This window comes from Lissotriton vulgaris, chromosome 10 (assembly GCF_964263255.1).
Source record: "Lissotriton vulgaris chromosome 10, aLisVul1.2, whole genome shotgun sequence".
Taxonomy (NCBI): domain Eukaryota; kingdom Metazoa; phylum Chordata; class Amphibia; order Caudata; family Salamandridae; genus Lissotriton; species Lissotriton vulgaris.
In genome coordinates this window covers 31,629,048-31,643,403 of record NC_141698.1, presented here as the reverse complement: position 1 = coordinate 31,643,403, position 14,356 = coordinate 31,629,048, and the positions used below count along the sequence as shown (strand labels likewise).

General features: G+C 44.5%; 1 protein-coding gene across 4 annotated transcripts in view; it reads right to left on the bottom strand.

Annotated features, from left to right (window-relative positions):
- Positions 1-14,356, bottom strand: part of SLC38A5 (solute carrier family 38 member 5) — a 418,440-nt gene that overhangs the window by 28,073 nt on the left and 376,011 nt on the right. For all 4 annotated transcript variants that reach the window (XM_086940341.1, XM_086940342.1, XM_086940343.1 and 1 more), the window contains one exon: positions 7,524-7,661. In XM_086940341.1, coding sequence (XP_086796467.1) covers positions 7,524-7,661 — 138 coding nt within the window. The remainder of the gene's footprint in view (positions 1-7,523; positions 7,662-14,356) is intronic.

Here is a 14,356-nt window from a genome sequence, read left to right as displayed (position 1 = left end):
GCACACTTAAAGTCATACAGAAGTTGCATCACACCCTGGACTGCTCTGGACTCTTGATCATGGATAGGTCCACTTGCTACTTTTCCATGACGCCTTATTGTCTATTATCAACGTCGCGCAGCAGTATTCCTGTTCCCATTATAACTGAATCTTGTCTAAATGCCATGTTTTTCTGACATTGGAATGTGCAAGCACCTTTAGTTTGGACTTATTAAGGTAATTAGCATTACAATAATCAAGCAGCCGGGTAAACAAGCCCTGCAGCCAGTTGGGGTATGATTTAAAACTCTTGCATCATCTACAAAGAACTCTGCACCTTCTGAGAGCATCCATTTTTTGGGACATCTTCATGATAGTCCACTATAAAAATAATGTGCAACATTCATCTCTTGCACTTGAAGCGTCCCTCGTCCCTTGATGTCCATCTCCGTGGTCAACCTCCGGTTTTAGAACTTGGAAAATATCTAAAACTTTATGATCTTATTCCGCGCCATCCAGTACTGGGAATGCTTTTGCCTCTATCTACATTCCAAGATCCTCTTCTAGTACTGGGATTCTTTTTTATAATTTATCCACAAATACGAATGTCCTTCCCTGCTACTTGATTTCTCTTTATGCTGCAAGGTTCCTCGAACATGTCTCATCAGTTCAGGATTTACCAACCTTGCTCTGGACCAACGTACCAGATATTTGCTGGCCTGCGGTGGGGAAGCAGCACAGGAGATCACAATAGAGGAATGTATGCAGGAAGTCTTTGGCACCTCCACCGTTTGTAGTTGAAAGGGATCCAAGATAGGGCAGAGCAGGAGCTACGACAACCCTCCTGTGGGCAGTAGACTAGGCAGAGGCTCTGGAGATAGGAACCACATTTTATTCATGCACTTAAAGCCAATGCTTTTTGCACTAGGAGCACATAACCCCAAATATTTTTGAAGGTGATAGGTAAAAGAGGGTGCATCTTGTGCTGCTTGCCTTCACTCCCACGCTGTGGTCTGCGTATCTGCTGTTCACCCATCCCTTCAAAGTGCCCCTTTTTATGTCTCTCCTAGCGTTGCAGCTCTAGGTGAGACATATTGGGGTAGAGGGATTTTAGGAGAGGACTTTTGCTCCCGCCCATGCTTTGTATTGGGCAATGTCAATATTTATTTAAAATCCTGGCTTCTGATTGCTCTAAGGTTTTTGGTTACCGCCCGTGGCTTTTCTGTGCACGCCCTTGGGACACTGAGTCTACGGCTTCCTTCAGTTGTTTTGCTTTTCTCTTATCTGATGGGGTGTGTCAAGGGAAGGTTCAGGGAGAGTTCAGCACCGCATCTGCTTTTCAAGCAGTCACATGCATTTTCTGTTTCCTTCCTCCCAACTCTACTCCCACCCCACCCCACTCTCTCCCTGCTGTTCCTCCCCCTCCCTCAGTTGCTGTGTGGGACGCAACGGTAACCGCTTGTTACAGAAGCCCGCTCGCTTCTTTCACTCACGGCAAAGGGGAAGGTGTGTCTGTGACCCTTGCGATGAACTAAGTGTAGAACATCAAGGTTACTAGTCTGTGCTATGACATTACACCTCTTCTGGAGGTTGCTGTCGACAGTGCAGCAGGTGAAGTCACACCTGGGCATCTGAGTGCGATGAGCCCTCTGCTCTCCAATTATGGCAGTTTTTATTTCCCTGTGACAACCGTCTCTGCGTCTTGGCGCCTCTGCCTATCGAAGGGCTGGGAGGGGCACGTTCAGCCGGACAGCCGTGTCTGTCTAAGTCTGGGGGCATAATGCAGGCCGCTCTAGCCACTGCGGCTCAGGGGTGCCCCAACCTCCACAGGGTCCATCGTTCAGCCATAGGCATAGAAGTGTCTGTGAGATATGGGTGTCTTAGGGGCCCCTTGCCGCATATGTCAGGATGGAGGCGCACCCTTTTGTGTTAAACCTCTGCCGATGTCTGACCCTGGTTGGAAGCCCGTCTCAACCAGTGGTCAGGTCACAGTGTAACTCTGACGGTGTGTCTGGGTTTGTGTGAACAGCCAGGTGCGTGGGCCTGTCCCGGGCCGTGGAGCAGAGGTAGGAAGTCCAGGGACGACGGCGCATCCTGTACGGCTCAACTGGGAGCAGCCGCAGCTCATCTGGCACCAGAGGCTTAGAGCTGGGAGCACCTCGGTCTCAGGAGCCGCAGGCAGCCCGGATAAACCCTTGATTAAATGGGGGGGGCATCGCACAGCTTGTAAGGCGGCCGCCTTCCCACAGAGACAGGAGACCCGTATTCCGTGGATGGGACACAGGAGAGCGGGGAGACGCGAGGCTGTGACCGGTGGCGTTGCGGTACCCTTGTCACCGCTGCCCTGGCACTCCTATCCTGGAAAGAGCTGATGAGAAACCATGACCCTCGCTCCTCTCTCACAAGCCCATGGACTGCAGGGAGAGAGGCACTCTGGTGCACCGAGGTAAGGCCGGAGAATGCTCGGGTGCCTCTAACAATATAGGTGCAGGGTTCTGCCATTTCCTGTGGGGATGTAGCCTTGGGAGCTAAATTCACATCCAGGTGGGCTGTCCACCCAGCCCTTGCCCTCTGCCCGTGTAATGAGCATTGAAACCTGAGGTATTCAAGGTACCACCACAGGCACAGGTTCTACACCTCCCCACCGCTGACCTGACTGGGTACAATGCGAGGCTCGGCGCTAGACAGGCAGCATTCACCCTGTACTGAGAGCGTAGCCGTTGTACCCTACTGCGAGAATGCAAGCACATTAAGGATCCTGCAAACTGTGCGCTCCCAGCCTGCCTGCCTGCTTCCTACTTACATGCCTATCATCTTGTGCATCTCTGCCTGCCTCTAGTGAGTAAATTGTTAGCTGTGGAACCTGGTAAATTTGGGCTTTAACCCCAACCTTCAAATTATATTGTGTGATCCTGGGCAAATCATTTTATCTTCCTGGGCTAAGTCAAAAATAACTTTTGAAGTCATTTGCTATTTTAATAGGTTGCTTCCGCTAGGTTTAATCTATGCAGTTCCCTTCCATCCTATGTTAGCTACACCTTTAGAAGAATTTTGTAGACAAAGTATGTGATTGTGCTAGGGAAAACTCATAAGGTAAATACAGAGATAAAGAAACAAGCATCTCCAATGCAAAAGGTCTCGCATTTACGCGAGTTTGAGCTACTGGCATTTTAAAAGACAATTCCTTTTATTTATGTTTTTGTTTTAAAAACATAAATAAAAGGCATTGTCATTTACAATGCCAATAGCTCAAAGTAGCTTAAATGCGCGACCTAATACATTGCAAATGCTTGTTATGTTTATCTTATCTCACATTCCCTTTGCAATGTACACAATGCAAATACTACTTCTACCGGTAAATGCTGATTACAGCTTCTTCTCCGGTTATCTTCTGCCCTTCCTCTTCTATTCTTGACACAGGCATATTGCAGCATTTGTCATATTTCTATTGACATTGCTCAACAGACACATCATAAAAAATCTTGTAACTCTAGTCAGTGCTCCACACAGTCACCATGTGTTCTGTTTTCTCTCCCATCATCTCATTTAGTTATAGTAAATGTAGTTATAGTATGTTGCTTCAGGCCATCACCTATGTCTTTGCTGCTATATTTCCTTACTTTGCAGGTAGAAATGTCTGCATAGAAAGTATGCAAGGACGTAAAGCCGTAGTAGACACTATTCACTTTAGCCTCTCTCGCACCAGTAGTGCTCCGTCCCCTCTCCTGCAGACTCTTGCTATGCCCAGACCGAAAGTATAATCCTTCCAACACTTCCACCCCATACTCTGGTATTTCCACATGGGCTTCTGTGGAAGGCAACAATGCGCAGGGAGAGAGATCTTGGAAACACTGAAAGGTGAATCTAGTAAACATGTCGCGGTGGATCCGAAAACTGAACCGAAGTAAAAAAGAAATAAGGCAAAGTGACTAAAAACATGAAAAGCTTAAGAAATTAACAAAACTGGATCTAGAAATCACAAAGAAGTTGATCTGGAGAGCCGGTGGAGCGGGACGCACAACACACAATGAGAATGATACGAACTTGAGTGTGGGGATAAATATCTATGAAGAGAGACATGACAATCTGCAGCCTGTTCTACCAAAAGATACCCTGTGCAGGACCAGCATAAATGCAAGTAAGGATCTGGAAAAGAAAGAATGAAGGAACATATGTTTTAAAAGAAAACATTAGCGGTTATAAAGGACCCAGGGCAACCAAGAAAGAAGGACGCTGTAAGATAACTCAGTAAAGAGGCACAGATCTAGTAAAGGGAGTGGCAGTATGGTGTGTCCTGTTAAAAGGGGCACAAGGAACAACTCCATATGCAGCAGAGACTGAAAGAGACATTGCTTGACTAAGAAGAGCAGTGACGTCAGATTCTTGGGCGAATGTCATCTCAGGTTCAGAAGAGAAGGCCAAAATCATAAGAGTCTTCAACAGTCCACCCAATAATCCAGAGACTGGCGGCGAGAGACAGGAAAAATATAAACAATTACCCCAACACCCTGGGGCAAAACTACCAAGGTTTTGTGGCCATTAGTTCTTTCTTTTCCATCAACAAACTTCCGCTTTGGGAGTTTATTTTTTGGAAAAGAAAAAACTTTTGAAAGTCACCATGACGTTCGCACACCAAACTTTTAGATGGTTTCTATGACCTACTGTCACAGTAGTTCACACAAGCCCAGACAGTTCACTGCAGGCCAGGGGGTGACCTCCAAATCTGGTGGGCAGAGTAAAGGCAGGGTAGCACAAGTAAAGTCCTCTGCCACCCAGGCTACGTTTACTACCCCCGCCAAAGTCTAAATCGGCCCCAGGTATGTATTTGTACAAAGCCTTCTACAGTGTTCCTTCGCCTCTTCCCTTCATTGACCTGCAGCCACTTCTAAATGGATCAGAGGTCATAAAAAAAATCACAGATCTCACTGTCTCAGGTTCTAGACGGCACAGCTATCCATCGGGTTAAACAGGTTTATGTTCAGGCAGCAGCGTTAGATGCATTTACCTTACGCCCCAAACCGCACACAGCAGCAAACGTGAGTGCAGATCATGCAATACCCACAGCACCCATAAATACCTTCCAGAGCATCATGTCCTCAAACAAATGTGAGTCACCACTTATATGGCAGGGTGAAATATTATGTGACTGTAGTTATTCTATATCAGTGTGTTTTCTAAAAATACACTTTGCCTGGGAAATTTTTCAAAACAATTTAGTCCCCAAATCCCACTTCATAATTTTCTTAAAACCAACCTTTGCCCTCAAACATTCGCTTTTCAATTCTGGCACATTCAGTATTTTGTTCCTAAGCGTCAACTTTCTATTTAGTTATGATGTCTAAAGAGTAAGTTGATACCTAGAATCACACAATGCCACTGAAGTGCTTTGGTATCCCCCATTAGACGTCAAGTCGATGTCCCATATTCCATATATGCTGCCCGCTGCTTTGAAATTAATTGTTTTCCACGTAGAAGCCAGTCAGTGATGCCATGTCCCCAGCCACTGTTTTCAATGCCCCTTTTCCATCGCATATGCCAGTGAATGCTACTATGGCACTGGGGAACCCATCCGCTACCCATTCCACACACGTGAAACTCTTTCTCACACACACACAGAAAAACCCACTCTCTCTCCCAACAAATAGAATTGCATGAGTTGCCCAGGGTCCCCTTCCCGCCCACCTGCTCATGCACGGCCGCATCTTAGCATGTCACTTGCAAGACCACAATTAGGCCTTCAACAGGGCAGGAAAGATCGAAACGATTGACAAATGACAAGGCCCAACACTATATCCTCTTCTTGGGTTGTATAGGGGAGCATCTCTCCACCTCCAAGGCCTAAGGTCCTAGCATCAGTGCCCAGGCTCGAAGGCAGGTGGCAGTGGACAAGAAGGTGGAGACACTGAAGAAAGTTTTACTGTCCTGCTCATGTTCCCACCTCCACCCTGAATAGCTAAGGCTGACAGGCTGCCTGGGAAGAGATAAGGACCTAGAAAAGGTGTTTTATGTGCCACAGAAGTCAACATTCAGTCATGTGGTACATGGAAAGCAGCTGATCCTACTTTCACCCAGCACTTGTGAAGGAGGGCTTCAGCTTAGTGAGCCAAAATGTGCACGCTAAAGTCAGCAGCTGTTACAAAGTTGCATTTATTTACTAGACCTCAGAGAGGTTCTCCGTTCTTTCTTTCTTTTTTTGTTTTATATAGTGCGAACTAGACCCGAAACATTGGGTATCAGAGCGCTTTACATGAGCGCCAGTTTCGTTACAGATGGACACATTCATTTTTGTTAGGCACAGGGAGATTAAGTGATTTGCCCAGAATCACAGGATGTTGAGCGTCGTTGCCGAAACTTGAACCTGGTTCCCCAGCTTCGAGGTCGACCGCTCTAGCCATAAGGCTACATCCTCTCCCTCTCCCCTTTTGAAGTCGAGTGTGCCAGGGCTTACCACCATGTCCTCATGGGTCAGATGTCACTGCTGCGGAGGCAGTAACAAAATCCCTCTGGCATTTTCTCACTATGCCAGGCAGTGCCAACCACAGCACTGGGGAATGCATCCATGACCCATTCAACACACATGAAACTCGCCCTCTCTCACACATAAACACAGAGTAACCCACCCTTCCCACCCAACAAAATCACTTGTGTTGCCCAGTGGTTGTATGACAGAACCCCAAAGGCATTTACCCCGCACGCCTGTACCATGCAGTCAGTACCCTAGCGTGCAATGTTACTACGTGTTACTTTAGCACACAACTGATTAGAAAGACTTGCTTTCGCAGGCACTGGACTTTGGAATAATATAAGTTACTATTCCATCTCCAGTCTACGCAACAGTAGGGAAGATATTGGACTTAAAAATCCAACACCAGTCCAACAACACGCCCCCTCGTGCAAGTCATTGTAACGACTTGCGGGCTAAAGCTACATGCGGTAACTTTGCATGCAGGGTACCAACCTCATTGTAAAGGCTAGTCGTTGTAAAGACTGCATGGTAATTGATGTTTCCAGTTGCCCAGGTCCCCCCTCCCACCCATCTGCTCAAGAATGGCCGGATCTTTGACTCCTCAACACAATCCCTACCATATTTACAGAAACCCAAACCTATTTGGTAGAAACGGGGCTTTGCTGATCAGCGACCCATGGGAAAGACGGCAGGCGACTCACGGAGGTCATCTTAATGGTGCCATCAGAAAACGACAGTATGCACACAAGTTTCAAGTAAGAGCTAAAATGGATTTAATAGCTGCAACTTTGTACACTGCTATATTGCAGCAGTATCTTTTTAAAGCAATATCTTCTTTATCTCACCAAACCCTAATACATTTAAAGAAATGCAATAAAAAAGATACATAATCATTATCTGGAGGCTGCAACAGAAAAGTGCCCGACCCTTGGTTTGTTCACGCACGCCCCTATACGCTCGGCCTCGCTCCTTCTAGGATCTAGCTAACTTGGACTCTCACTTGTGAGTTGGTGGTGAATATTTTAGCTTGGTTTCTTACCTGTGAGTTGGTGGTGAATATTTTAGCTTGGTTTCTTACCTGTGAGTTGGTGGTGAATATTTTAGCAGTGCAACTGTCGTCGTCCGTGATGTTGTGACCATTAAAGTGCACCTCGTGAGGCTCACTAGCCAGGGTTCCATTCATAGGGCAAGGAATCTGAAACTTTTTATACATCACCTAAAACAAAAAAACAAATAACTATTAAAAACGCAACAAAACATCAGTCCGCTCCGACTCTTCCATTCCCACCTGAGCTATCCTAGACGCACATGAGAAATGCACAGGACCACAATTCCAGAGATGGCATCACAAATAGATCACAAAGCCAGAAGAGAAACCCCAGAACAATGGAAAGAGATATGGCACTTTTCATGCCATAGATGCTTCTGGCAGAATCAGTCCTACAAACTGTGGCATAAGTGGAGGCACCATCGTTGAGATCCCTTATTCTATACCTGGCATCTTCTCTGTAAGGACCAATCATACAACCTTATTCTAGCCATGATAACCATTTCATAAGTCCATCTCTACATCCATGCCCGCTCTCTGGAACTGACCACCTTGCCCCTGCGTACAAGAAGAAGCTCTTGGTGCCTGGGAAGTCTAAACTTCAGGAATAGACAGGTACTGTGTCAGCCTTTCTTTGAAGTATCTAAGTGTCCAAGCTCTGCTGTTCATGTTCCTACATGTTCCAATTTATAAAGGTATTTGTTTGGCTGCTGTTCTCTCCTCGTCTTTTTTCCCGTTCCTTCGCTCCCCATATCTTGCCCACCACAGTTACCTATGGGTAAGCACTGCCTTGGCAACCTTATGTTACTGTTCTTTCGCAAAAACTGCAAACACTCTGCTCCTCACACCACCACATGCTTGTGGCACAAGGTCTCAAGTAGCTATTACAAAACAGCTAATCACAAAATGGACATACTGGAACAAAACAGGCAGAAAATTAACATGACTATATACAAGAGCTGGGCATCTTTAGCTTAAAGCTCTCAACAGTTGCAGATGAGCAAAGCAAAAGACTGATTCAGAAAAATAGATCTATGAAGAGGGAAAGAGACTGGAGCCAGATGCTCAGAGTTTGGGATCCTTGCCTCACAGAGTAGAACATGAACTGACGGTCACTGGAATGGATTCTAAGATGCAGCAAAGGCTTCAGCCTTAGATCGCTGTATTGAATTCTAGCCTTTTGCTCAATATTTTATATATATTTTCTTTTGAGAAGGTGAAAATACAAAACTGTTTCCATCTATTTATCCATCCATGAATAAAACAAAACGTATAGTTATTTAGGCAGGCAATGTAAAATAATGTTCTTTTTTTTTAAGAGAAAGTGCACAGGCAAATGTAGCAGACCAAAGCTAATAAGCACACTCACACACGGTGAGCGAGTCTGCCGTTCCGCCATTAAGTGGCGCAGAAGATGCATAAAAGACAACCCTAATGTTTACGCACTGAGCCACTTATGATGTCAATGTAATATATTTTATTTCAATTATTGTTTTGGGTATTTTTGAAAAGCACTACATGCCAGCAAGTAAGATCCTCAGAGTGCCTTGAGATAAAGATACAAAGACCAGGGAGAATATTGAAAAATTGTGGTGATAAATTAAACTGGCCTGCAAAAAAAACATGGAATCTGCTGGCGAAAACCCCCATGTGTATATGACTAAAAACAGTGACAAAATCATCGAGAAGAAACAACAAATTAAAAGGCGAACGGGATGATGAAGGCCTGGTCAGTCTTATGATCAGACTGCAAGTATTCTTAAAAATCCAATCCCTGTGCAAAACCTTTTGTGTCTTAGGGACTGGTATTCTGAGTGAGCAGATTTAGCGCACCCAGTAATCCCCATGTTGTTCCCCATTTACTTAGACTAGGGAAAATTTATTGCACCCAGAAGAATCAGATTTTATTGGGTGCAACAAATTTAGACCATCCTTGCTAAGCACTCGTAACTAGACGTCTTACCTGAAGATGTCTTGGGATTCATGTTGCTCATTATACTCCCTTGTGCTATCAATACGATACTGAGGCACTTGCTATGTCTATGGAACGTTTAACACACGCGATGTACAAGGATCCGCATTTATGAATTATATTTGAATTCTGCGACCTCACACGGACTTAGTTAGAATAGGGTGCATTTTTGTATTAACACCATCAATCTGTAATTGTGTTAGTGCACCCAAAAACAGAGATATTTCCAGAAATGTTGCTTCAAATGAGTATATTCGCAATTTGAAAGGAACAGGCAGTCTCCATTTGGACAAATGGCCATCACACACCTCAATACGTGTGACCGGCCTTTTTCTTAATGAAACATGTTGTTGGATGTCTCAGTGTCTTTTAGTGTGACTGACGTCCTGGTACTCATTAACATCATGAGGGGCAGTAGAGGTGCTGCGCGTGAGGGGCTAGACTGATTTTCCTCAGTTTTGCCACAATAGTTTGTGTGGCCTTGGTTTAGTTCAAGTGCCGATTCTCCTAACCATCAAGGAACACAACACGTGGAGTCACTAGGAGACCTCTCTGGTGGATTGGATATCCATGGGTATGTGCAGGCCGGCAACACTCCGCCATTCTGGGAGAATTTCCCATCTATGGTGTGAGAAGAGGCGCAGTTACCTACCTGTAACACCAGTTGCCCATCAGGGTAACTTGCTTAGATTTATTAATACTTAATAGTTCTGCACCTGTGTGGGACCCCAAACACCTTTAAAATTGAGAAACACTCTCTTCAACCAAAGCATAAACCAATACCTATTCAAAGATAACATTTGCTATATATTTTTTCTCTCTCAAAAAATAACAATTAGATAATTATCAAGAGACCTGCTCAAAATAAGAAATAGGTTTAAACAAATACAGCAGCTTTGTAGCTCAAATCACTTTCTTATTTTAAAGCGTAAAAGGAAATGCTCCTGTGAAAAGGAGCCGGCGGAGGACGAGGACTCGCCTCTTTCGACCGTGATTCTGCCACACGCTAATAAGGGACTAAAAGAGTTAACAGTAGGGCCTCCCTCCTCTCTAGAGGAAGCTGAGGAGAAGGAAGGCAAGACGACCCAATCAGAAAGCGGAGCTCGTCGGAGGAGGCGGGACTACCCCCTTTATGGGAGTGGACGCTGAGGAAGACGACGAGCACGAACCCGGAAGACGCCGCGGAGTTGGAGGAGAAGGATCTACGGGCCGAGAAGAAGCTCCAAGGGACGCTGACGGAAGAAGACGCTGACGGAGAGGACGTGCAGTGCTGGTCCAAGGACGTCCCCGGAGGTTGCTGAAAGGCCGCCGCAACTCTGGAGAGTTGCGGCAGACGCGGTGAGTGTCTGTGGGAGGAAGGGAGGGGAGGGAGAGAATCACAGGTAACTCTAGCACGGGGCACAGTGTTGTCTTGTTATTAGTGTACCTTGACCCTTGCACGTCCGGATTTCCAAGCACAAACGCCCCAAATCCCTTGCCCTCACAACGCAGTCTCAACCGTCTAAACTGGTTTTAAGAAGCATATTGAGGAGACTACGAATGGCTGATATAGGAAAGAGAATCCTCTCGTCACTTAGCCACCAATATTTCTCCTAGCCTAAAGAACAGGTTCTCAATCAAGGAGAAATCATACAAAAGGGTGTGAGAAAACCGCTTTTCTTCGCATTATTTTCTCAAGTTTCATTCCTCTGGTATTTTAAGGCACTTCGGGTGTGGTGACGGTGAATCACTTTAAAACCCTCATGCAGTCCACTGACCGATCTTTCCTTTTTTTTGAGCCTGAGCCTTCCGGGACGGCGGTCTTGCTACAAGGACCAGGAAGGAAGAGGAAAACAACGGGACAAGGCGACCTACCTCACAACCACCAGATCATCATCACAACCACCTGACCAACCACTGAATCATAATCCATCATATCCTCTGTACTGTACTCTCAATAAATCTCACAATTCAACCCCCAATCCGACCTCCTTGTTTACATTTCCGCCCATCCCTCCTACAGCTCCCTATAGCTTTTTTGGAAGCTTTGTGTAATTTCCGTCTAGGAACAAACATACAGCCATTGCTGGACTGCGGATCATGAAAGTTTCAGAGTTCCTGGGCCACCGCACCAATCAGCAGGACGGGCAGGAAAAGTCAAATGGAATGTGCACGCCACCCTCATCACCACTGCTGTTTTGTTTAGGTCCCTCAGAAATGTTCCGACTTTTTATCAGGTCCCTCAACGTCGAAATTGAGTCTAGACATTGAAAGAGATATCTTACTTAGTACACTGCCTTGACCTACAAATAAATCGTCAATACTTGGAAGGCATCAGATTAATTTTTAGCATCGCTGATGCTAATCATAAAACTGTACCATGAAGGACACCGTCAAAGTAGAAGGGACTACTATGAAACTAAGCTACAAAACTCCAAAAAAAGGATAACAATTGATAGGAATGACTTGAATTGGACTGACTGGTCATCCACGGGTAACTTATTCACCAAGCACCTTGGTACCAATAAAATCCTGCTTTGGTTGTCCAATTTATGAGGAACTCAGAATGGTAATAATCTAGACTTCTACAAATTTCTAAAACTTAAACGTGTGTGTAAACTACCAATCTTGGAAAGGGATCCCTCCGTCATTCATCTCACAAACATCTGAAACAGGAATGGCTTCTTGGTCTCAAAGACCTACGAACACTCGCAACCCAATTCATCAAAATTGTTGCACAACACAATCACTAAATGGGAAGCTGATATTGTTGGCTCGGACCAACAAGTCGACTAGTCAATTTTCAGGTCCTCTCCCTTTACATATAAAATAACGCCAGTATTAGCCCAAATTAAATTTATGTTCCTACTTAAGAGTATTTTGGACTCTACGATGGTAGCACAAACTAAAACTAAGAGATTACTGGAGTATTTTGGAACTGTGACACAGCTGAAGTAAACCTTCCACATATGCTATTCTACGGTCTATCATTAAAACCGCTTTAGTCCAAAATGTTGAAACTCAGCATAAAATTATTTTAAATTCTCTCTAATGAAAAAAGGTTGTATCTTATACCAGACAGATTAGATCCTTACATCGGTAAATGCACCACTTAGATACCTTTTAGGCAATCTACTTATTCTAGGAAGTAAAATACCCCTTAGTACTGGAAAAAACACACAAAAAAAGCATATTCCGTGCTTGGAAGATCCGACTCTTGTTCATCCCAGGAGTGAATAACATCTCCTTGCAACAGTTCCCTTGGAGGCTTCCCAAATATCAATATACAACACATTAGATACTGACTTTACTACTTTCAAACCACCGTAAATCTTTACCACGGAAACCACTCTATGTGCAATCCTGTAACACCCCACACTTAACCCTTATGAAATATAGCACCTCGTTATCCTTTCCCTGTATATTTGCACTCATCGTACCAGGAATAAGTTATTCTAACACCACTGGGACAAGCATACTTATTTTCCAGAGGACCGACAATATTCTATATCACCTCATATTATACGCTCATGCAACAGTCTTGTTAATAATGTATGATAGAGTACTCTCTTTACCCTACTATGTTAATATCCAATTGTTGTTTGATGTTTTATTTTGTGAAAATCCCAATAAAACGTTTAGAACAAAAAAGATGGCAGAATCCACCTTATTGAATAATGCCGTGGCTGACTTCGTTTAAGGACCTTTAAGGACCTGAATTGTAACAGGACATCCTGAAATTGTACTTAAGCAGATATGTTTATTTACTTATGTACAGCAAATACGGTTCCCAATTTCCATACAGGTGTCTCCTCATTCCTTCTGGTGGTTAACTATCTGCTTCACCTCCAAGAGCAAAGAAACACATATCTAGGGCACAAGTCGAGGGTACACGGCGTCCGCTCACTATTTTCACAGGCTGGACGCTGACCACCAAGCCAATCAGGTGAGCCCCACAGAAATATGCTGAAACTCTACTGGTGTAATTTTCAGACACCGGGACACGTTCAGCAGCGCCTGCACGTTGTCTGCTTTCCATTCCCAGCAGCAACCTGCAGGCAGCGAAGAGGGTAATTTTTCTTTCCACCTCCAGCTGGGCCAAAGATAAAGGCCGAAGTTAAGGGCCATCAGGCCTCCTTGTGAGCAGTATCCTGACTGGACGCGGCCTGAAACCTCACTCTTACAAGCACATGCAACGAAGGAGAAACAAAAGCACCCAGCGTGTTATCACTTCTAATAGAGGTTTGATTTTGACTTGGTTCAGTCCCTGGACTGCATACACTGAAAGAATGTTAAATGTGTTGGTCTGTTCCAAAATTTACATATGGAACAATTTAAATAGCACTATTTTATTTCTTTTATAACACTACTCACCCCAATGCAGGGTGCCAGAGCGCTTTGCATAATATACACATTGTACAATGACTATAAAACATACATGTAAATCAACATACAGGATGTGTTACATTGCACAGTGAGGGTTAGAAGGTGTAGAAGGTGCATGTCCTTCACAGCTCACTGTGTTATTTTAGAAGGATTACATTTTTTGAACTGTATGTAACAAAATGACCTTTGTGTTGAAAGCAGTAACCAACTTACCCATACACATAAAATAAAAATCTGTCATCTGGATTTTACCTGATGTGCTTTTCAGGAGACACATTGACCTTCTATACTACTTTGATTCATTTCCAGGACAACTAAAAACACAAATCTCTCCAGTAAAAGCATTACCGTCCAAAGTTATCTTGCCCTTATACTATTCAATCTTTGTGGCAGGGTTTAAAAAAAATAAAAGTACTAGTTGAGGCCCAGATTTTGGGTCAGGGTTGCAACACTTTTTGGCACAACCCCGACGCAAAATCTGATTTGTTAAATCTCATAATGCTCTTAAATGTAATCATGATACACC